The 24292-nt window shown below is 46.5% G+C and overlaps 1 protein-coding gene across 4 annotated transcripts in view; it reads left to right on the plus strand.

Annotated features, from left to right (window-relative positions):
* ZZEF1 (zinc finger ZZ-type and EF-hand domain containing 1) overlaps window positions 1-22693 on the plus strand; it is a 114994-nt gene extending 92301 nt beyond the window's left edge. For 2 of the 4 annotated variants that reach the window (XM_082603120.1, XM_082603121.1), the window contains exons 41-55: window positions 614-788; window positions 1276-1408; window positions 6180-6379; window positions 7876-7995; window positions 9588-9779; window positions 10653-10753; window positions 12330-12465; window positions 12561-12920; window positions 13957-14100; window positions 15654-15822; window positions 15990-16088; window positions 16491-16656; window positions 18932-19085; window positions 19683-19754; window positions 21565-22693. In XM_082603120.1, the coding sequence (XP_082459246.1) occupies window positions 614-788; window positions 1276-1408; window positions 6180-6379; window positions 7876-7995; window positions 9588-9779; window positions 10653-10753; window positions 12330-12465; window positions 12561-12920; window positions 13957-14100; window positions 15654-15822; window positions 15990-16088; window positions 16491-16656; window positions 18932-19085; window positions 19683-19754; window positions 21565-21645 (2302 nt within the window). In that variant the 3' untranslated portion in view covers window positions 21646-22693. The other 2 variants (XM_082603118.1, XM_082603119.1) reach the window with 1 other exon arrangement.
* Window positions 22694-24292: the final 1599 nt, after the last annotated feature.

Below are 24292 nucleotides of genomic sequence, written 5' to 3' on the forward strand. Positions count from 1 at the left end.
ATCCTAACCACTAGGCCACCAGGGAACTCCCTGGTGCTATTTTAGTATATATTTCCTATGCGTTTTTTTCTGTGCGTGAATGTGAGTGTGCACAAGTGCACATGGTGCGTGACCTTTTATAGAGATTTTTAAAAGCATAGCTGTAGACTTGAGTATATAAGTAACAAATCTTGATATCCCCCCTCACACACACTTATCACATTATATGAAAAGCATCATTCTGGTAGTTTGTTTGTTTGTTTGTTTTGTTTTTGACTACTTTACATTTATTCCAGGAAATCAAGGAGGGTTTACAGTTTTAAAATCACTACATTAACAACAACCAAAATGGAAGTGAGGGAGTACAATGTGATCATATCAACCAGTGAAGAAAAATCATTTGATAAAGCACAACAACGTATTCATGATTTAAAGAAAACCTTTAAGTAAAGAAAGAATAGAGGAGTAGGCTCCTGATCAGATAAAGAGTTGTCTAGCATTCTGGTAGCTTTTAAATTAATATAATGAATGGCTCATTGGCATGCTTCTGGGTCTGCCTTAGAGTGTGGCGACCTGATGAGTTGAATTTGGAGCCTCTGCGCTGCCATCTAATGGAGCTCTTCTTGCCTTCTAGCCGCGTGGGCTTAGACTGGGCCTGCTCCATGGCGGAGATCCTGCGGTCACTCAACAGCGCCCCCCTGTGGCGTGACGTCATTGCCACCTTCACAGACCACTGCATCAAGCAGCTGCCTTTCCAGCTGAAACATACCAACATCTTCACGCTGCTGGTGCTGGTCGGCTTCCCCCAGGTACGCCACTGAAGGCCTGGCCTCCTCTTCACCATGTGCACAGTGTATATCTTTGGAAGTTTTTTTTTCTTTAGTTGTATAATTTGCCTTTACAGTATTGGTATATTTTCAAGATTATGGGATGGGTTGTTCAACTTGCATTTTTAACAGTCTAGCCATTTGATTCATTTTCTTGGCTTTGAATAATAGGTAACTGTAATATATTAAATTACAGAGAACTTCAAAATACAGTTGTTCACTTTGGCATTCATCTTGATCTCATTTCTACTTTTCACGTCTCTCAACTGGTTGGGACGAAGAGGACTGTGAAAACATGGCTTTATCCAGCAAGCACTTAAACCAATTCTGTGCCAGGCCTGTGCCAGGCCCTGGACTTAGAGATGGGAAGAACCCTGTCCTTGAGTGCTTGTTGAAGTCAGCGGCACAAGCAAAAGGCACTGTGCTCTATGTGCTGCTGAGTTGCCTTTCCTGTCTGTGTCATGTTTAGGTCCTCTGCGCGGGGACCCGCTGTGTTTATATGGATAATGCCAACGAACCACATAATGTGACCATCTTGAAGCACTTTACTGAGAAGAACAGGGCTGTGATCGTCAATGTCAAAACCCGGAAGAGGAAAACAGGTCCCAAGCATAATTATTTTTTCTGAGAATGAGAGACAGTTTTCTAATCTCTGTGTACCCTAAAATCAATTAAGATATCTTGGTTCTTCACCTGCATGTGAATTTTTGAAAAACAAGTTATAGCTCCCTGAACTTCTTTTTGCTTGTCTCTGAAGTGATATGGTTGAATTGGAATCGCTTTGAAGGCCCTTTCCACACTGTTGTTTTGTGTACATGGCTCTGTGTTTTCGAGTTGGCTAGATGTTTAGATTCTGAACATTAACTCTTTTCATTTGCCAGTGTCATTTGTTTTCTAATGGGTAATTTAACTATGTGACGGAGTCAGGTGGCCACGGGACTGTAAAATAACTACACATGGTTGTATTGGCATTCATGTCACTTTCCATTTTGTTTCATCAGTAGAACAGTGAAGGTGCGTCATTATGTGCCGAGGTCTGCTCCTGAAATAATCGCTTTATCGTTCAGCTTCAGCACTAGGCACCGTCTGTACTATTTTTGTGTGCTGTGCAATGTAAAAGTCAAGGTTTATTTGTTTGTTTGTCTGTTTGTTTGCATGTGACTATCCCATTGTTCTACGACCATTTGTTGAACAGACTATTCTTTCTTCACTGAATTATCTTGGCAACTTGGTGAAAATTAATTGACCCATGTATGTTTGTGTCTATTTGTGGATTCTGTTACGTTCCATTAATCTATATGTGTGTCCTTACGCGAATACCACATCGTCTTGACTGTTGTAGGTTTCTCCTGAGTATTGAAATCAGGTTCTCCAACTTTGTTATTCTTCAGAATTGTTGGCTAGTCTAGTTCCTTTGCGTTTCTGTATAATTTTAGAATCAGCTTGTCAGTTTCTATTAAAGAACCTGTTGGACTTTTTTTTTTTAAACTAATACTTATTTGTTTATTTTTATTTTGGCTGCACCGAGTCTGAGTTGTGGCATTCGGGTTCTTTCATTGTGGCATTCGGGATCATTAGTTGTGACAAGTGGAGTCCTTTCAGCTGTGAACTGGGACATGTGAACTCTGAGTTGCAGCATGCATGTGGGATCTAGTTCCCTGACCAGGGATCGAACCCGAGCCCCCTGCATTGGGAGCGTGAAGGCTTAGCCACTGGACCACCAGGGAAGTCCCCCTGCTGGACTTTTGATTGGCTTTGTGTTGAATCTATAGATCCATTCGGGGAGAACTGACATCTTACCAATACTGAGTCTTTTGACTTGGGAGCATGGTATATCTCTCCATTCACTTATGGGATAAATTTGGGTCTTATAAAATGTAGATCTTTAATTTCTCTGAACCTCACATGGGGTATCAGATGCCTCTTCTCATTCCTGGTTTTGGTAATTTGTATCTTTTCTTTTTTGTTTCCTAGACTAGCCAGAGATTTATCAATTTATTGGATCTTTGCCAAGGACCAGCTTTTGGTTTCATTGATTTTTCTCTGTTATATCTGTTTTCTTTTATTGATTTCTATCTTTCCGTTATTAATTTCCTCATTTCTTCTTGCTTTGAGTTTAATTTGCTCTTTTTTCTTTTTCTGGTTTCTTAAAGTGGAAGTCTAAATCACTGATTTGAGACCTTTCTTTTTTTGTCGATAGAAGCATTTTAATGCTGTGAACTTCCTGTTAGGTGTGGCTTTATCCACATCCATAATTTTTGATATGTTGTGTTATCATTTTCATTCAGGTCAGAGTATTTTCTATTCGTCTTGTGATTCTTTTCTTTCTTCTGTGATTATTTAAAATTTTGTTTAATTTCCAAATATTTGGGGATATTCCAGATATCTTTCTGTTATTGATGGCAAGTTGTGGTCAGAGAACATACTATGAATTATTTCAGTCCTATTAGATTACTGCAGTTTGTTTTATGGCCAAAAATTTAGTCTGTTTCAAATAAGATTCCATGTGCACTTGAAAAAAATGCATATACTGTGTTGTTGGTAGAGTGTCCTATAGATGTCATTGAGATCAAGTCATTTGACAGTGCTGTTCAAGTCTTCTGTACTCTTAACTGATTTTTTTGTCTATTTGTTCTAACAATTACTGAGAAAGGAATGTTGAGGTATCCAGCTATAATTGTGTGTATGGTCTGTTTCTCATTTCATTATGAAACGTTCCTTTATATCCCTAGTAATATTCCATGTTCTGAAATCTACTTTAATATTTAGGTAGCCTCTCTAGCTTTTTTGTTGTTGTTACGAACATTTGCATGATGCATCTTTTTCTATTCTTTTGCTTTAACCTCCCTGTGTCTTTACATTTCAAGTGTAGATAGCACATAGTGGAGTCTTCGTTTTTAATCCAGTCTGACAATACCTGCCCTTTTTTGTTGTTGTTGTTTTTAATGGAAGTATAGTTGATTTACAATGTCATGCTAGTTTCAGGTTTACAGCACAGTGATTCAATATATATATTCTTTTTTCAGATTCTTTTCCTTTATAGGTTATTACAAAATATTGAGTATAGTTTCTTGTGCTATACAGTAGGTCCTTGTTGGTTATCTGTTTTATATATAGTAGTGTATGTTTGTTAATCTCAAACTCCTAATTTATCCCTCCCCAATACCTGCCTTTTAATTGAGATGTTTAGACCATTTGTATTCAATACACTTATCAGGATGATTGAGTTCAAATCTACTATCTTCTTATTTATTTGTTTGTTTGTTTTCATTTTTGGCTGCGTTGGGTCTCCGTTGCTGTGCGCAGGCTTCCTCTAGTTGTGGCGAGCGGGGGCTACTCTTTGTTGCGGTGTGTGGGCTTCTCATTGTCGTGGCTTTTCTTGTTGCAGAGCATGGGCTCTAGGTGCACGGGGTTCAGTAGCTGAGGCACGCAGGCTCTAGAGTGCAGGCTCAGTAGTTGTGGCACAGGGGCTTAGTTGCTCCGCGGCATGTCGGATCTTCCCGGGCCAGGGATCGAACTCATGTCCCCTGCATTGGCGGGCGGATTCTTAACCACTGTACCACCAGGGAAGCCCCTCTACTGTCTTCTTGCTTGTTTTTTGTTTGTCACATCTGTTCTTTGTTCTTTTTTCTCTCTAACTTCTTTTGGATTGAGTTTTTTTTTTTTTAATGATTCCATGTTATCTCCACTATTAGCTTTAAAGTATATCTTATTTTTTTCGTGGTTGCTTTAGGGTTTACAGTAGTTTACCTTCAAATAATTTCTTACTGGTTGCATTAGGGTTTGTAATATACACCTTTAACTCATCATGGTCTATCTTCAAACAATCTACCGCCTCACATATAGTGAAGAAACATAGGTTTTATAGTTTTATTCCATCATCTTTTGTACTGTTGTTGCCACACATTTTACTTTTACATGGTATAAACCTCACAATACATTATTTACTTTGCTTTAAAAGTCACATACTTTAAAAGGGATCTTAAAATGAGAAAACTATTTAGCCACATGTTTACCATTTCTGGTGCTCTTCACTCCTTTGTATAAGTTCAAGTTTGTACCTGGTATCATTTTTTTTTCCTGAAAAACTTCCCTTAATATCTCTTGTAGTGCAGGTCTGCTGCTACAAAATCGTTATTTTGGTTCGTCCTGCCAAACCAAAGAAATGTTTACTTTGACTTCATCTTTGAGGTGAATTTTTCTAGGCTGAGAGAGTTTTCTTTGCACACCTTAAAGATATTGATCTTTTTTCTTCTGGTTTGCATAGTTTCTGCCATGAAGTCAGCTGTCATTCTCTGTTACTCTTCAAAATGTGTCTCTTTTCTCTGCCTGCTTTTAGGATTTTTCTCTTAATCACTGCTTTTTAGCATTTTGATTATGATGTGCCTTGGCATGATTTTCATTATGTTTCTTCTGCTTGATGGTTTAAAGAGCTCCTGAATCTATAGATTTATAGTTTTCATCAAATTTGGGATTTTTTTGATCATTATGTCTTCAAATAGTTTTTTGCCCCCGACTAGGACACTTCCACTCTCACTGGTCAGAAGACAGAATATTCTCAGAGTTCTTTGTGAGCTCCAAGAATTCTTCTGCCTACTGCTTTTTGACAGTTCTTTCCTAGAACTAGGTAGTTTCCTATCTAGATAGTTTCCTCTCACATTTGTGTAGATCAGTATTCAGCCAAATATTCATGAGGAACCCTCTGTAGATATCTAGAGGGGTCTCCCACACAGCCCTCTCTCTGTTCATCTCCCTTCTCTGTGATATTCTGTCCCATAAGTTCTAGCTGCCTTGACTTTCCTGAACTCTGACCTCTGTCTCCTCAGTTCATTAAAACTGGACTTGGATTTCCACTCCATGCTGTGCAGGCTGGAAATTGTCTCCAGATAGCCAGGGCTATTGGAAGGCTCACCTGGTTTATGTCCCTTCTTTCAGGGGTCATCGTCCTGTACTACCTATTGTCCAATGTCTGCAAACCATTGTTTCATGTATTTTTCCAGGGTTCTGGTTGTTTAATGTAAGAGAGTAAATCCGATCCCTTTTACTCAGGCTTGTTCTGAAATGGAAGTCTCTCATGTGTTCTGTGTTTGTGAACTTCCTTTAACACCTTTGGAGACAACCTGTTTGTGTGAGTAGTAGGAATGTGAATTGCATCTCTTGGTGGCTTGGTGGGTAGGTGGCCCAGTACCACTTTTGTGCTCAGCTGCAAGTTGGCCTTAAATATAATGGCTAAGTTTGAAGCCAGAGAGATTTGTGTTTGGGGGTCTGCAGTTCTTGCTTCAGTAAGGCACATTACTGGGGAAGAAACTTATCTGCAGGAAGTATTAACTGTGCTTTTTGTGCCTTCTTTTCCTGCCTGACATCACCCTTCAGTGAAGGACTACCAGCTGGTCCAGAAAGGAGGAGGACCAGAATGCAGCAACTCTCAGGCCCAGCTGAGCCAATACTCCCAGCACTTCGCCTTTATTGCCAGTCACCTTCTGCAAACCAGCATGGACAGCCATTGTCCCGAGGCAGTGGAAGCAACTTGGGTCCTGTCCCTGGCCCTCAAAGGATTATACAAAACACTAAAGGTAGTGGTGAGCTTCTTCCATTTGCTAATGAATCTGGCTGTGATTTCACACCTGCAGGGTATTAACTAGAAGGAAGTACCATCTGATTTCAATGGATGGTTAATCATAGGATCTTGATTATTTTTAGAAATAATTGGCACCTTGCACAAGGATAACTTTAAGGAAGAAACAGAATTTTCCCAATAGTTGGTTCTCTGTAATTTTTCAGTCCTGCCTCATGGAACCAGGTACCACTACCTAATGGGCCCATAACCTTGGAAGATGAGAAGAAAAATGGACTGAACAGTTTCTCACTTGCCTCTGAACCACGGTCCCTTCTGGTTCATCCTAGGAAGAATAAAGGGGGCTAATATCTTACGGGATCTTGGAGCAATAGGTTTGGCATTTGGTGTGAGAGAAGACAGACAAGTTAAAGAGCTGGGCGATAATTGACATGGAGTTGGGAAGCCTTGACTTGTGGGGAACATGATTCTTCTACCAGCTGAGGGGCATCGATAGGGAGGATCTTTCCAACAGAACTAGCCATGAGAGAAGGATCTCATTTGGCAAGTTTATGCGTTCCCTGACTTTGGCAGCACTGGCGATGAGGCCATGGAATGACTCAAGCACCACAAGGAGATTGGACTAGATGGCATTTCAGCTCTGGCCCAGCCCTGAGAGTTTATATTTTTAGGCTTGAGACCACACATCTGCTGTTTGTTGATTTCATGGCATTTATCACAATCTACTATTGTTTTAGTTGTTTACATTACAGTAGGAAAGAGAAAATAAACTCCCTGAGGGCAGAGACCATTTCTGTCTTTGAATCCTTCATTCCGTAAATATTTGTCTATTTGTCAGATGGAACTGACAAATGGCCAGATGGAACTGAGTACGTAGTGTTGAACTAGAAAGAATGTCCCTGCTGTCATGGAGCTTTCAGCCTAAACTGCGAGGGAGACAGCAAAGAGCCTGCCAGGAAATCCACCCTGAGTCAGAAAGAGCCTATCTGAGGTGATAGATAAGGAGTCTGGGCAGAGCATTACATCCTGGAAGAGGTCAAACTCCAGGCCTGGTTGTCAGGGAGTAGAAGGAACTACCTTAGGGCCTCAGGACAGTGCCGAGGAGGAGATGAGACCACAGAGACAGGCAGGGAGCCTGCAGGACCTTGTCAGCTATGAATAGGGACTCGGATTTCAGTCTGCAGGGCAGTGGGAAGCTTTTGGAAGGTAGAGAGCAGGAGAGGGACATAAAACCTCTGTTCTTAGCACAGAACTCAGCACATAGAATGTACAAGGCTTCAGAAATACTTGTTGAGTGAATGAATTAGCGAACAGACTTAGGTTATGGCTCAGGTTCAGAGTTTCATCCTCCCCGTTGACTCTGGAATTTTCACCAGAAGGTGAACTTGGGCCACTAGCTGAGACTGGGCTCTGACAGAGGCCTGCTTCTCCCCGAGTGCCCCTTACCTTTTTCACTCTGAGGCAGTTGCATATCATTCTTTTTCTGTTTGGCAGGCTCATGGTTTTGAAGAGACCCATGCTACCTTCCTTCAGACTGATTTGCTGAAGCTGCTGGTGAAAAAGTGCAGCAAAGGGACCGGCTTCAGTAAAACGTGGCTCCTCCGGGACCTGGAAGTAAGGGACCAGGGTGATCCCTGCTGCTGCTTTCTGCTGCAGATTTACTGGCCTGGGAGTTAGAACCACCAGTCAGTTACAGCTGCTTCTGCCCTGTGCACTCTCATCTGGTGCAGTCGTTAAAACAGTGTCTTATATTTGTCTTCCTTTTTGAAAATAGAGATTATGACACCTGTCCTCCCTTGTCAGGGAAAATGAATTTGATGTTTGTTCAAAGAACATTGGAAGAGAAGTATTTTGTGGAAACAAACGGTTGACCAGTTATATCATGGTAGTAAATCTGCCCTTGAATTATTATTTCCCTTTAAAATTCCTTTGAGCTAAAATCAATTCCTAAATTTGTCCTCACTTATGTTTACCTTATGTAGGATTTTAGTTGATAATTTTCATTTTATTACTTTTCGCCATAGGCCTTAGATTTTTCTTAGTGGAATTACTGTGGTTCCCTGGGACGTTTCTGTGCCAAGTGTCAGCTTCAGGTCAGAAAAGGCTGCTGCTGTATGGGGGTGCTCAGCTGGCCATTCTCAGTCACACAGAGGCCTGAGCTCCAGGAAACAGCTCTCAGTTGCCACAGGAGGATTTGGTTAGGTTTTAGGAAAATACGCTAAAACATATTAATGGATAACCTGGTGAGCATTTGAGCTCTTGTTCTTTAGGAAATATTTTAAAGTAAAAATTTTTTGCATTCAAAAACTTATATTTTTTATATTCAGAAAGTTTGAAAAATAGAAAAAAAAGAAAAACTCCAAATTTCATCCCCCCCAAACACAGCTACCGTTAGTATTATGTGTATTTCCTTTTTCTAATTTTTTTCCTTCTGTGTTTATATTACATACATAGGTTTAGATTGTACAATGAAGCACACTGTTGAAATAAATTGAGGTCATGTGATGGCCATTTTTCTAAGTTGCTAGGTAGTTTTCATAACAACCATCTTTTTTTTTTTTTTTTTGCGGTACATGGGCCTCTCACTGTTGTGGCCTCTCCCGTCGCGGAGCACAGGCTCTGGACGCACAGGCCCAGCGGCCATGGCTCACGGGCCCAGCCGCTCCGCGGCATGTGGGATCCTCCCGGACCGGAGCACGAACCTGCGTCCCCTGCATCAGCAGGTGGACTCTCAACCACTGCGCCAACAGGGAAGCCCCATAACGACCATCTTTAGTGGCTGCAGATGATCCATAAAGATGGGTTTCAGTTTTTTGCCATTATTAAGTGCTTCATTGACCATATCAGGAGTATAACTTTTTACACATTTTACATTATTCCTAGAAGGTGAGTTACCAGGTCAAAGGTTATGAACATTTGTATAGCTCTTTACATTTCACCAAAATGCCTTCTAAAAGGATGATAACAACTTACACCATCAGTGGCAAAGTTAAACACAAAGGTCCCTTGTAGTTTTTAGTCAGCATTTCTTTGATTGTAAGTATGGTTGAACATGTTTTCATATTTCTTTGCTAATTTTACATTCTTTTTGTGAATTCTGATGTCTTTTAAAAGGTTCGGTCAGGTATTTTCTACCCTTTGAGGGTTAAAGATCTCACCCACTAAACACTCATGTTCCTGCCCTGCCTGATTTTCTTTCTGTGTAGATTTTGTCCATCATGCTGTACTCCTCAAAAAAGGAGATCAGCACTTTGGCTGAGCATGGAGAGCTGGAGCTGGATGAGCGAGGGGACCAAGAGGAAGAGGTGGAACGGTCAGTCAGCAGCCCGGGTGAGCCAGAGCAGAAAAAGCTAGACCCTCTCGAAAGCCTGGATGAGCCCACCAGAATATGTTTCTTGGTACGTTCTTGGGTCATGGTGTGGACTGAGGAAGGGACTCTAAGGAATGGATTCTCTTTGGCTTGGACTGTGTTTTAGCCTCCATGTGAAAATGCTTCAGACTGATGTCCTGAGAACGCACTTCCTGAAGACTCAGTCGGTATTGTGCAGAATTCGTCCAGAGGGATGGAAAAGCCCTATTACAACAGTAGTTCTTCATGTTTGGGGGTCATGGACCCAAAAACTTTAGACCGTTTCTCCCATAAACTATACTTGCAAATACTTTTGTAAAATTTTGCACGTAATTTCAGGCCTGTCCATAAATCCCCAGGTGACAGTCTGCCCTCACAGTTTCTCAGACACACTCCTACTTTCCCTGGATAGTCCACTCTTCCTCAGAATGATGTGAAAATGGGCAAGGGCTTGGACTTCAAAGGGTCTAACTGTGTGAAGAGTAAACAGAGAGTATGGGGTGGATATAAGAAAAGCAAGTACAGTTTTTAAAAACATCAAAAGAAAGTCCAGTACTTAGATTTATGTGCCACTTAACAAACTTGAGTGCAAGGCAGCTGCTACAGAGAAGCTAGCAATGAATTCAATTTGGTGGGTAATTATTGACTATTAACAGTACATTTGTTTGCATGACTTTTTTTTTTTTTTGGTGTTTCCATGTTTTATATCTTCCTTTGAATTTATAACAGTAATGCAGATTTTACAGTCCATGTTTTAGGGCTTATAATCTTATATACATGAAGTGCCCATGTGATGTTCTTAAATTATAACTTGTGGTAACTTTAGGACATAATTGTTTTATCACTTTTGAGGTCAGATCATCAATAACGTGTTAAAGCAGTTTAACTTGTCTCTCTTCTCCTTCCTCCTCGTGGCCTTCAGATGGCTCACGACGCCCTCAATGCCCCTCTGCACGTTCTCCGGGCCATATACGAACTGCAGATGAAGAGGACCGACTCTTTCTTCCTGGAGGTTCAGAAGAGGTAAGGGACATTTAGATGCAGCCAAAGTGTAGTGAGTGAGGCAACAAGTAAGGGCGGGACTCTGTTTACCTCCTGCCAACTAGATCTGGATAAAAACTCCCGACGGGCCAAAGAGCAGTTGGTTTTCATTTCTTCGTAAAGTGACATGAAAGCTGGCTGTGCCACACCGCATGGCTCATCTTTGAGTTGTGTTGTGTGCTTCTCCTTTAGGAAGAGCTTTATATTCACAGTCTGCCTCTTAGAGTAAACTCGTTGTGGGGGCAGAGTTTTGACACAGACGCCAAGGTTTCTCTCCCACGTCAGCCCAGGGAGCAAACAGTGCAGAGCAGGACCTTCTGGTACATTCTGGTCAGAAGTGTCCTTTCGTTTGTTTGTTTTTTCACTTCTGTACATTATTTTCATGTTTTTTCTTCAAGGATTATTATAAAATTAACAATATACCCTTCCTCTTGGCCAGGAAGTTCAGAGCTAGTTCTCGGGCCCAGCTCTTAAATTTGTGGAGAACTTTCTGTTTCTGCAACTGATCTCCTCCTCCATCCCCCACATCCTAGGTTTGACTTCCTATTCTGATTTATATCCAATTCCAATTTAATTCTCTTTTATTTCATCTTTCTATTTTCCCGTCTGTATTTCTTATCTACTGCCTCAACTCCTTTGTGAGGGGAGGCGGGGTTGCATCAGTTAGGACACAGAAGTATCATGGTCAAGGAAGATGGAATTTGTTTTCCCTCTCACGGCGCAGTCCAGAGGTAGGCAGCAGCCTAGGGTGGGTGGGCGGTCTGCTTCACAAGGGACCCCGCACCCCCAAGGGTGCCATCCTCATCTGTGTCGTCAGAGCTGGCTCCCCGACACCAGCTCTTTGTTCCAGCCCAGAAGAAAGGGGGAAGGTGGGGAAAGGAGCTCATCCTTAACCCAGTTGTTTGAGGGCAGGCTGCGGAAATGGCACACGTTACCTCACTGGCCTCCCGTTGGCATGACCCTAGTTGCATTGCTGCTAGGAGGACTGGGAACTGTGTCTCCAGCTGGGTGATTGTGTATCTTGCTAAAACTTCAGGGAACTTTGTTTCTAAATGAAAGGAAGAATGGATCCTAAGGGATGGCTTGCATCTCTGCTTTGGGCACATGGGCACGCGTGCACGTTTGTGTGCCCGTTTTTTTTTTTTTTTTTTTTTTTTTTTTTTGCGGTACGCGGGCCTCTCACTGTTGCGGCCTCTCCCGTTGCGGAGCACAGGCTCCGGACGCGCAGGCTCAGCGGCCATGGCTCACGGGCCCAGTCGCTCCGCGGCATGTGGGATCTTCCCGGACTGAGGCACGAACCTGTGTCCCCTACATCGGCAGGCGGACTCTCAACCACTGCGCCACCAGGGAAGCCCTGCGTGTCTGTTTGTGTGCATGTTTGCGTGCACGAATAGATGAACACTGTGAATCTAGCGTGTGAAATATGGAACGTAATAACGTAATTGCGAAATAACAGGAAAATAACCCGGATCGGCATTTCTGCAAGTTTCACTGCAGGTTAAACTCTTGCCTTTCTGTAACTAGGGTGCCCAACTTTGTGTTCCTTCCTTCTCTTCAGGTTTGACGGGGATGAGCTCACCACCGACGAAAGGATACGGACCCTGGCTCAGAGGTGGCAGCCCAGCAGGAGTCTGAGACTGGACGAGCAGAGCGCCAAAGCTGTGGATACAGACATGATTATCTTACCATGCTTGGTATGTGGCCCCACCTGGGAAGCAAGGTGTCTGCCCCACCCCCACCCCAGTTGTGAGAAGGCCAGGCCTCTGTAACGGTGGTCTTTGGGTTGCAGTCCCGGCCCGCACGCTGTGACCAGGCCACCACGGAGTCAAACCCCGTGACCCAGAAGCTGATCTCCAGCACGGAGAGTGAACTGCAGCAGAGCTATGCCAAGCAGCGGCGCAGCAAGAGCGCCGCCCTCCTGCACAAAGAGCTCAACTGCAAGAGCAAGAGGGCTGTGCGGGACTACCTCTTCCGCGTGAACGAGGCCACAGCAGTCCTGTACGCCCGCCACGTGCTCGCATCCTTGCTCGCTGAGTGGCCAGGGCACGTCCCGGTGAGCGAGGACATCCTGGAGCTGAGCGGCCCTGCCCACATGACCTACATTCTGGATATGTTCATGCAGCTGGAAGAAAAGCACCAGTGGGAGAAGGTAATTAGGCAGCCGGGCTGGGCGCTCACCCCACTTGCTCCTCCTCTGTGTCCCTCCCAGCCCCCTGCTGGGGGGTTTGAATAGGCTTCCTCTAGTGAGTGCCTTCCTGGAGTGAGGTTACCTATGTGGCTGTACAGCCCCCTTACAGGTGTGAACGCAACGAAGGAAGGGTCAGGTCACTGTTAAACTCTCCCAAGTACTGGCCTGGAGCCGAGCTCACGGCCTAGGCAGACTTGGTGCTCAGAGAGTGTTTGATGTAACGATCCATGAAACCTGCCCTTGCAGTTTTCCTTTTTTGTTTTCAGACTTATGAGTCTAACTCTCCTTGATAGCCTGTCTCTTCTCATGTCCCCTAGGGTCTCACACAGTGTGAAGTCTGGGAGACAGGGTTAATTATGATTCTGACAGCCTGTTCCCGTAATACAGGAAGCCTTCCAGGAAGGTTTACGTCTTCTGTTTTAAACCATGGTTTCTAGAATGTCTACCTCAGGTCAGACACTCTGCCAGCACTTATACCTGTGTTACGCTGTGACCCAGGGAGTTTTATTGGTGAAGAAATCAAGCCCGGGAGGCTTGGCCAAGGCTCCCAGCTTCTGGGTGGCAGACGTGGGGTCTTACCAGAGTCTGTGCATTCTCTTAAGTCCAGTGCTCTAATTTTGTTTTTTCTTTGGCCACACCTTGCGGCCTGTGGGATCTTACTTCCCTGACTAGGGATCAGACCCGTGCCCAGTACAGTGGAAGCGCGGAGTCCTAACCACTGGACTTCCAGGGAAGTCTCCAGTGCTCTAATTTTAAGTTTCAACTTGACAAGTGATGATCATCTTTTGTTTTGTTTTTAAATCAAATCTTCGACTTGGTCTTTTGAAGTAGTGCTGGGTTAGCAAACTTTCACAGGGCTGGAAGCATCTCTTCCACTTCCTTCTGTGTAGAACCAGGGGACCCACATAGCAGAACTCAGGAGCCCTGGGCACAGTCTCTAGCTGAACTACAAAGTTTTGTCACCATCTTCCCATGTTTCCTGCCTGTGTCCCACCAGATACTGCAGAAGGTGCTCCAGGGGTGCCGAGAGAGCATGCTAGGCACCATGGCCCTGGCTGCCTGCCAGTTCATGGAGGAGCCAGGAATGGAGGTGCAAGTGAGGGAGTCGAAACACCCGTATAACAACAACACCAACTTTGAGGTACGATCCCGGGTCGGCCAGACTCGCCCAGCCTCAGGGTACGCAGCTGGCAGGACCTGCAGGGGTTGCTGAGTAGCATGAATCTCATCAACTCCCACTGCGGCTCTTTCTGCCTGGACAGACGTGGCCTAGAAAGTGCTCCCGTGGTCTCAGCAGCAGTTTGCCTCCCTGAAGCCGGTCCCGGGAATCTATACAGACAAGTCCTCTCTTCTCCTGACCTTGTTTTAATAGAAAGCAAGGGGCCACCCCGCCCTGGAGGAGAGATTCCTCTTCCTGCAGCAAGCTCCTGAGAATGAGGCCTTGGTGTCTCTGGCAGAGGCTTTGAGTGTGGGTCTGGGTTCAGCCCTCACACTGTCCATCTCCTGATGACCTGGCCACACCTTGGAGTCTCCCACCCCTTTAATTACCCAGAACTGAAAAGCCTCATCTTTTCCATCCTTAAGTCTGTACGTGGACAGAGAGCTGTAGGAGTTTGGATGAGTCAGGAGCGGGGCGGCCTCAGTTATCCTCACTGACTTAGTGCTGCTTGCATTTCTTCATCTCTTTTCAAAATGTTGGAGCTGTCATTCTGAGTAGGTGACGGCCTGTGGCCACAGTGGTGGGCGATGGAGAAACTAATCCAGGATATGGTTGTTGCCAGCTGAGGTTCCGTTTTGCAGAAGTATAAACCTCCTCACTCTCTACCTTCTAAGCCTCTTTTCTTCCCCGGCTCCTAGGCTCTGTCCCCGCTCCCCCAGCCCCACGGAGGCACACCTAGTGAGCTAGCGAGTTCTACCTCAGAGCGATCACCTTACCTTCTCCGCTGCCCTGACTCCTCCCCTTCCCTGGGTCCCTCCCTCTGCTCCTCTCTGGTCCCCCACTGCTGGCCTGCCCGGCCCTGGCCTTGCTGCACACCAGCTGTCACAGTGATCCTGGTACAGCACAAACCTAACCTAGGCTTTCTCCTGCTTACAACCTTTCCAGGGCTCCCCCTGCTGTCCAGACAAGTCTCGACGCTTCATTTTAGCACACAAAGCCTTCTGCATGTGTCCCTGCCAGCCTCTCCAGGGTCACGTCACCCCTGTCCCCATCTCCCAAGCATACGTGCACACAAAGCTCACCCTGTACCTCAGTCACATCAAGCTCCTGTTATTCCTTGAACACGTCAGGCTTTCCAGTCGGGGCTCTTTCCTTTGCCTGGAATGCACCCCCCAGGTGCTCATCTCTCTCACCTGCCTCCTGCCATTCCTTCCTCCTGGACAGGCTGCTCCTGTGCCCCCAGTCTCCACAGCAACCCAAACATCCCTTCACTGGGACTCTTTTCTGCCCTCGCCTCCCCTCCCCTCCCCCCGCCTCCTTCGAGCTATGCCCCGGGCTGCACGGTGTGCTCCCTGCCGTGTTTGCAGCCATGTGCGTGCTCCCGGACCCCACTGGGCCGAGAGCTCCTGGAAGGCAGGGGCTGTGACTCACCCCTTCTTACATGCCCAGTTTTAGCTGCAGGATTGGCACAAGGAAGCCCTCAGTCACTGTCCAGTGGCCAGCGATGACAGGAATGTCCTTGTTTCCCCTCCTAGGATAAAGTTCACATTCCTGGTGCAATCTACCTCTCAATCAAATTTGATCCTCAGTGCAATACAGAGGAAGGCTGTGACGAGCTGGCCATGTCCAGCAGCAGTGACTTTCAGCAGGATCGACACAACTTCAGTGGGTCTCAGCAGAAATGGAAAGATTTTGAGCTTCCAGGTAGTAAATAAATACTGAGGGATACAGACTCTTAGCGTTAAGTATCTAGAAGGGAGATTGTTGAGGGGTTTAAAACTGTGTTGAATCTGTCTCAGTGGAAAGCGCTCACTTGCCTTTCCCTGTTGCTGCAGCGTCCTGACCTGTTTTCTGATTCTTGTGTGCCCCAGGAGATACTCTGTATTACCGCTTCACCTCTGACATGAGCAACACCGAGTGGGGCTACAAATTCACTGTGACGGCTGGGCACCTGGGGCGATTCCAGACAGGTGTGTGCTCTGGTCTTTCTGTTTGCATGATCTCCCGGCCCGGGACACTCTGGGGGTCGGTGCCATTATGTTACTTATCTTTGTTAAGATCAAAGCAGGTACTTTTGTCTGAGACTTCAACGAATTTGTCCGCAAGGCCCACGCACGTCACTCGTGAATGTGCTGGAGTTGGCAGGTTGTAACTTCTAAAGAGCCATCTGTCAAGACCTAGGAAAGATGCTTGTTCTCTTAGAATTTGCCAGGGCATTCTGCAAAAAGGAAGAACTGAAAGTGTTCCTATGTTACTTTTACATAAGGCATAATTTCAGGCGAACTGTACATGATCACAGTGGTTTCCTCCTATTCATTAAAACTTGAGCAGTTTACATTTTTCAAATGTCTCTGTGTTGTGGGGGTTGCCAGGATTCGAGATTTTGAAGCAGATGCTGTCAGAGGAAAGAGTTGTGCCGCACCTCCCGTTGGCCAAAATTTGGGAATGGCTGGTGGGTGTGGCCTGTCGCCAGACTGGTCATCAGCGGTTAAAAGCCATCCACCTACTCCTGAGGATCGTGCGATGCTGCACCCACAGGTAAGCTGCCTTCTGGCTACGAGTCCCTTGCTGGGTATTTGTATTGTGAGTATCTCCCCCACTTCAGGGCTTGCCATTCACTCTGTTAGTGGTGTCTTTGATGAAAAGAAGTTTCTAATTTTAATGTCTTCCAGTTCATCACTCATTTCCTTTATGATAGAGCTTTCATTGTGCTATTTAGGAAAATTTTGCCTTACTTGACCTTGGGGTCATGAAGATAAAGCTTAATCATTTTTTCTTCCATATTTAGGTCTACAATCCACATGGAATGAATTTTAGTGCATGATTTGAAGGGTAGGGTCAAACTTTGCTTTTTCTCACATGGATCTCCACTTAACTCAAAAGCCCACCTTTCCCCTCACCACACTCCAGTGCCATCTTTGTCACAGAGAAGGTGTCCGTATACACATGGATCCATCCCTGGCTGCTTTTGTTCCATTGGTCTTTTTGGTTATCTTTGTGCCAGTACCACACTTAGATATCGTAGCTTTATAGCAAATTTACGTTATCTAGCAGTATAAATCCTTCAACTGGTTCTTCATCTTCAAGATTGTCTTGGCTATTTTTACCCAGCATGTCCATGTAAATTTTAGAATTAGTTTATTTCTTTCCCCCCCCGCCAGCTTTACTGAGGTGTAATTGACAAATAAAATTGTAATGTATTTAAAGTGTAGAAGGTAATGATTTGATACATAATACATTATACATTGAGAAAGGATTCCCACAATCGAGTTAACTAATACATCCATCACCTCATTACCTTGTGGTATGTGACAACACTTAAATTTCACCCTCTTGCTGAAATTTTCTTTTCAGCAAATTTCTGTTATGTGTTATAGTATTGTACACTATTATCAACTATAGTCACCATGTTGTATAATAGATCCTCAGACCTTATTCATCTTATAACTGAAAGTTTATACCCTTTTACCAGCCTTTCCCCATTTCCCCCACTTCCCAGCCCCTGGCAACTACCATTCTAACTCCCTGTTTCTATAGGATTGACTTTTTTTTGGATTCCACATAAAAGTGATACCATGCAGTATTTATCTTTCTTTATCTAGCTTATTTCACTTAGCATAACGCCCTCCGGGTTCATCTATGTTGTTGGAAATGGCAGGATTTCCTTTTGTCTCATAACTGAATAATATTTCATTGTGTGTATATACACCACATTTTCTTTATCCATTCGTCCATTGACAGGCATTATTTCCAGACATTGGCTATTAGGAATAATACTGCAATGAACATAGGAGTACTGATAATCTCTTTGAGATAATGATTTCATTTCTTTTGGATATACCCAGAGGTGGGATCGCTGGATCATTTGGTAGTTCTAGCTTTAATTTCTTGAGGAACCTCCATACTGTTTTGCATAGTGGCTGTATCAGTTTACATTCCCACCAACAGTGCACAAGGGTTCTCCCTTTTCTCGACATCCTTGCCAGCATTTGCTTTCTCTTATCTTTTTGATGAGAGCCATCCTAACACAGGTGAGGTGATATCTCATTGTGGTTTTGATTTGCATTTCCCTGATGATTAGTGATAATTGAGCACCTTTTTATGTACCTGTTGGCCATTTATATGCCTTCTTTGAACAGATGTCTCTTTAGGTCCTTTGCCTTTTTTTTTTTTTTTTTTGCGGTATGTGGGCCTCTCACTGTTGTGGCCTCTCCCGTTGCGGAGCACAGGCTCCGGACGCGCAGGCTTAGCGGCCATGGCTCACGGGCCCAGCCGCTCCGTGGCATGTGGGATCTTCCTGGACCGGGGCACGAACCCGTGTCCCCTGCACCGGCAGGTGGACTCTCAACCACTGCGCCACCAGGGAAGCCCTGATAACATTTTTGATATGTTTATTTACTATTGTTTTTAATATGGTCACATAATACTACATATACAGTTTTTAAATGTTTACATTTTATGTTACATATCTTGCTCTTTTCCACTTAACATTTACCTTGAGATTTTTTCTACTGTCACTGGAAGTTTTTAACAACCATTTTTAAAGCTGTGCAGTTGATTTACGTGAACGTGCTTGAGGATATCCTTTTCTCCGGAGTCCTGGTTTGAAGTTGAGATGCTGCCCCCTTTTTTATTTGCCATTGGTGAATAGTTTGGGCTGTTTTGGGGGGTGTGAGGTGACTGGAACTGTCTTGTCGTGCCTTTACTGGATAGGGGGGCGGGGAGCGTTGGAGCTGCAGTGCCCGGCAGCTACCCTCTGTCTGTCCGACGTCTGATGGGCGTGATCCCAGCAAACCATACCCCTCTCCCACAGCGACCTCTGTGACCTCATGCTGTTGAAGCCCCTGTGGCAGCTCTTCACCCAAATGGAGTACAGCCTGTTTGAGGACGTGACGCAGCCTGGCATCCTGCTGCCCCTGCATCGCGCCCTCACCGAGCTCTTCTTTGTCACTGAGAACCACGCCCAGGTGAGGGCCTGTCCTGCCTCCCCACCAGGTTCCCGGCCTCTGCTTCGTCTGCTGCCTGGGGCCAGCGCTGGGCCTCAGGTCACAGCCCTCTGAGAGCCCGGGGTGTCGTGGGGGCTTGGCAAACCCGCACAGGGAGACAGGCGTGGCCTGGGGCCCGGGGTTCCCCTCTCTCCCACCCCGGGGAGCCAGGCCCTCCCCGAGATTGCTTGTTTGCTCAGGCCTGATGCCAAAGGGGGAAGGAAACTGCCCTGGATCGACCCTTGACAGCAGTGAGTTTGGGAAAATAAACCAACGGGTTCTTTCTTCTTCCTCTTTTCCCTCCCCTCAGCACAATAGACTCACTGACTGTGAGAGATGAAAGGGCCTTTCAGAGCCCTTTAGCTCACACCCTCATTTTATAGTGAGGAGACTGCGGTGAGTCAGGACACCTGGCTCCCCATCGTCCCGTTCCTTCCGTGGCTCCCAAGGAAAGCAGGCAGTGAGATGCCCAGCGGAGTGGGCAGCCGTGTCCCGCCCGAGTCTTCTGGGGCCGTGGGTCATGGGTGGGTGTGTGCTAGCAGGTGGCCTGCTGACAGCTGCCCTCTGCTCTTTCCGCAGGAGCTCGGCCTGCTGCAGGATTACCTGCTGGCCTTAACCACTGACGACCACCTTCTGCGCTGCGCGGCGCAGGTATGCCCTCCCCAGGTGGCCGAACCTCCCCCCGGCACCCGTGCAGACTCCACCCCGGCTTTACACGGAGCTCTGTTCCGAGTCAGCCACTTCCTGCTGGTGTCACAGAGAGCAACGGAGCCCCATTTATCAGTGTCGTTGGTATTAAACTGTGGGGTCAGTAGACACTAGCAAGAATTTGTGGCTTTTAAACCAGAACAACCAGTGCCTTAAATTTATAGTTTTGCTGATCCCTGAAGTTTCTACAGAGTTAGATTTCAGATATTTTTGGATGTAACTTTCTTCCCTGGTAGGAGAACTCCTCTCTGACAGCTATTGGGTCTCAGGGCCCCTTTACGCTTTTAAATTACTGAGGATCCCCAAAAGATTTTGTTTATGTGCGTTATATATATTGATACATACTGTTAGAAATTAAATTAGATTTTAAATTTAGAAATTAAGTTAGAAATTAAATGCTAAACACTTATCAATTTGTTTTTTTAAATAATCTCATTCTATTTAATACTACAGTTGTGAAAAACAACGGTATTTTTCAAAACAAAATAGTTTTTGAGAAGGGTAGCGTTGTGTTCCATTTTTGCAGATCTCTTTAATGTCTGCCTTAACAGAAGACAGCTGGATTCGCAGATCTGTTTCTGCTTTCAGTTGTTCTATTATCACACAGCAGCCTCCGGAAAACTCCACTGTATACTCGTGAGAGTATGAAAGTGAAAAAAGAGAAATAATGTCTCGGTATTATTATTACGACGCAGAGCCCCTGAAAGGGTCTGGGGAACCCGCAGGATCCAGACTACATTTTGAGAACCTTAGGCTCACAGACTCCTTGAACATCGTAGAGCGTGTGGTCTGCGTCCACAGTGGACAGATGGGGACGCTGAGGCTCAGAGAAGGGAAAGATTTGCCCGCGGTCTCACTTGAGGGGGCATCCAGCTGGGACTCCCGGCCAGCGCCCTGCACTCTGTTCCTGGCAAGTCTTCTCAGTGAACCTATGGTCCTCCTACAAAAAAGGGTCAGAGTGCCTGCTTAGAAGTGGGCTTCCCCCGTCCACTACAGAGGGGTTTGTGTGAATCGTCCTGAGACCCGAAGGCGGAGTGAAAACTCCCTCCCCTCCCGAAAGATGCCTGCCAGCCCTGCCATCACCACCCGTGGTGTCCCAAGGTTTCACACAGTGAAATCTTGACATTTGACTGTTTTGACATGGGAAGCTTCACATCACATATTCCTGTGGCTCCTCCCTCACCTGCCGCTGTGTGCGGCCTCCTAATCCTCATTCTGACCCTCCCTGCAGCCTGTTCACTTTGCTGGACTGGCTCTCTGCCTCTTCTCCCTGCTTCCGCCTCTTCCTTCCCCGGCCCCCGCCCTCGTCTCCTGCTGCCTTGGCTTGGAGACCAGCCTTGGCCTGGCTCCAGGGCGTCTGCCTTCCCAGGATTGCTTCCGGGGTGGGGGGGGCCCACTGGCTGTTTGTTTCTTCCCTTCTGCACTTTTGTGCTGCTGTCCCCACTCCCTAAACGGCTTTCCCAGACCCCCCGGCAGATGTGCCCTCTGAGCCCCCAGAACTGCACCTGCTCCCCTCTCGGGACAGTGATGATGATTCTGCCTACGTTTGGAGTTTCCATGTGGTCTTTCTTGATAGCTTTGTCTTTCACTCTAGACTGTGGTCCCCCTGGTGAGGGGAACCACATCTGGCTCGCGTCTGCCTCTCGCCTGCCCACCCTCAGGTGCTCAGCTGAGAGTCTTGTTCTGTCAGCAGTCAGTGACCCAGCAGGTGACCGGTCCTTGACATTGGTGATGACTCTTTCTCCCTCCACAGGCCCTGCAGAACATTGCTGCTGTCAGCCTGGCCATCAACTACCCAAACAAGGCCACCCGCCTCTGGAATGTTGAGTGTTAGCCCTTGGTATGGTGTGCATGGAACTAGCTAATCTGTCCACAAGGATCTTAGAGCAGATGCCTAAACTCATTCGGGAAGATTCCTGTGGCGTCGGTGCCTGGCTCTCCTTGAGCTCCCCCTTCCACCCCAACTAGAATGCCAAGCCGCCACGTCTCCGAGAACTTCCCGTGTCACAGGCCAGGCACCCGCATGTACCATAGCATGTGAGAATAAGCAGACCAGTGCAAAATTATTCAGAAAGGGCAGGCAGCAGGCCCTTGAGAAGGTTGTTCAGAGGCCAGCCTCCTCCAGGGTCTGTCCCTGCAGAAGCCGCAGCCCCAAGAAGACCTGGCTGCAGCCGTTCTGGAAAGGAGTCTGTCTCCGTTGAGCTGGAACTGCCTGCACTTGACCTTCAGGGGAAGACAGGGTCTGCCCTGGGCCACCTTTCTCAGCAGGACCTCCAGCAGCAGCCTGGCAGCTCCTCTTTTGCTTTTGCTTCTTGAGACTGGGTCATCCAAACCAAAACCAGTGAGAGCCCCTCGGGGCTGCCACCTGGTCCCCACCATTCAGTTCGGAACACACTGCCGCACTGGCCCCCTGCATAGCCTTGGCCGTCCCGGAGAAATCCTTGGTGAGAACAAGTGCCCTTGGGAACAGCCAGCGGGCCGCCGTGCGCGTCTGCCGGTGCACTGCTCCCAGCACAGCTGCGTGGTTTTCGTTGTTTTAACATATTTCAGTTCCCACCTCGTGTTCTTAGAAAGGACCACACCAACTCCCTTGAGAGGCTCGGGGGCATGACCAGTGGATCGGTCATTCAGGGGGACAAACTGGTTTGTGTGAAAGTAGCAGAACTTGAAGAATACTCTTTAGCTTCTGTACCTAAAGACTCGAAGTGTAGTCAGAGGATACCTTACCTTAGAAGTAAAAACAAACAAAACCACATGATTGTATTTCTGCTCCATGGTCGTGGTAATCCATCACGTCCACCTCTGGGACTCTCCGTGGTTATTTGGCTGTCACTTGTCTGGCAATAACTACATTAGTTCTAATGAATGCTGTTTTCCACTTTTTTTTTTTTTTAAATGGTTGTAGTCTTGCCCTGAAGTGCTGATTACTCTTCTCTTTCCAAAGCCACGCTTTGGAGTGTGAGGCTGGGTTGGCACCTGTGCCGTGGATAAGCCGCAGTGGGACTCGCCACTTGAAGAACGTTTGAGCCACAGCTGCCGTTTAAGGGTGGGGGTCTGGGCCCGAGCATGTCCCCCACACAGGGCCAAACCCAAGGAAGGCTCATCATAGCCAGGGCCAAGTTGAGCAGATCAGCACTGCCACGGCCTCGGAAGCCCCCTCTGCAGGGCCCAAGACTCCTGGTCCCAGGAGCGTCTCACCACAAGAGCACTTTTGCCTTCTGGGTCAGGAGGCCAAGGTGCAGCGACCTTCTGCAGCCCTAGAATTGGATTCTCAGCCCAGCCCCAAGCTGCATGTGGAGCCATTATGGAGGGAAGAATTCAAAGGAGACAGAAACAGGACAGTTCCTGAAGCTCGGTGACCCGAAGCCCATCCATCACCCTGGTGTTGGAAAGGCCCGGGCCTGGCCCGGTGTCTCACGGTGTTGAGGTGTGAGGCGCTGCTGGCTTGGTAGAAGCCGCTTTCTCATCTTTTGCTCTGCCTGCATCCCCAGAGAAGGGCCTACGCTCCGTACCACCCAGACCCGGGTGGGTCTCGCAGTGAGGAGGGAAATCACAGAGAAGTGCCGTGCTTGGGAGGAGAGGTCCCTACTGCGCGCTCGGGCTCACTGAGGGGCTCCACAGAAGGTCAGCACGGAGATGGTGCACTCACTGCTTACCCTCGCCATGCCCCCACCTCCCCGATACCCCTCCGTGCCTCAAACTGACAGCAGCCACCAGCCACCAGCTTTGCTCCCCATCCTCCCGCCTGGAAAATAAACTGTAAATAAACGCTGGACTCCTCATAGCTTCTCTGTGTACACCACCCTTGCTATTCTGGTCTCTCTGTATCCAGTTTGCACAGAATAAGCCTCGGTTTCCCCTTCACCCACAACTGCTGCTCTCTCCTGGCAGGGCCCTGCCTCTCCCAGCTCCCCTGCATCCCACCCGCCTCTGCTTCCAGCCACTGGGTGGCGCCGCTGAGCCAGGCCCCGCTCCCCTGGTCCCCAGCTGGGCCAGCAGCACCCGAAAGCGCGATTTCCATCAAGACCAACATCCCTCTGATCCTTCTTAGGCAGGACTGCCTGGAATGAGAGAAAACTGGCAGGAATGAAGGTGTTGTGGAAACATGTGCCTAATCTATAAAGAAATCTGTTCCAAACCATGTATATTGTACAGACAGACGCTGTTCCTAACGAGGAGTGACTTATTTTCATCATCGTTTTTAATTTGTTTTCTTACAGGTTTACGATTTTGAATTTTTCTTATTTGGTTGAAGGAAAGAATTTTGATTATATCAGCTGAGTAAGTTCAGCCTGTATAAAGGATGTTAAGTTGTGGGTAAAATATGCAAATGAAGAGAAATATATTGTACAAATTCTATATAAAAAGGTACACTTGTGTGTGGGCTTTTCTTTTTTTCCTCTCCTTCCCCTCCTTCTGCCTCTCTTACGAAGATGATACCTGGAGTTTCTACCAAGTCCATCCTGATGAATTTCTAGAAT

The sequence above is a fragment of the Mesoplodon mirus genome, assembly GCF_964341445.2.
Source record: "Mesoplodon mirus genome assembly, chromosome: 18".
Classification (NCBI taxonomy): Eukaryota; Metazoa; Chordata; class Mammalia; order Artiodactyla; family Ziphiidae; genus Mesoplodon; species Mesoplodon mirus.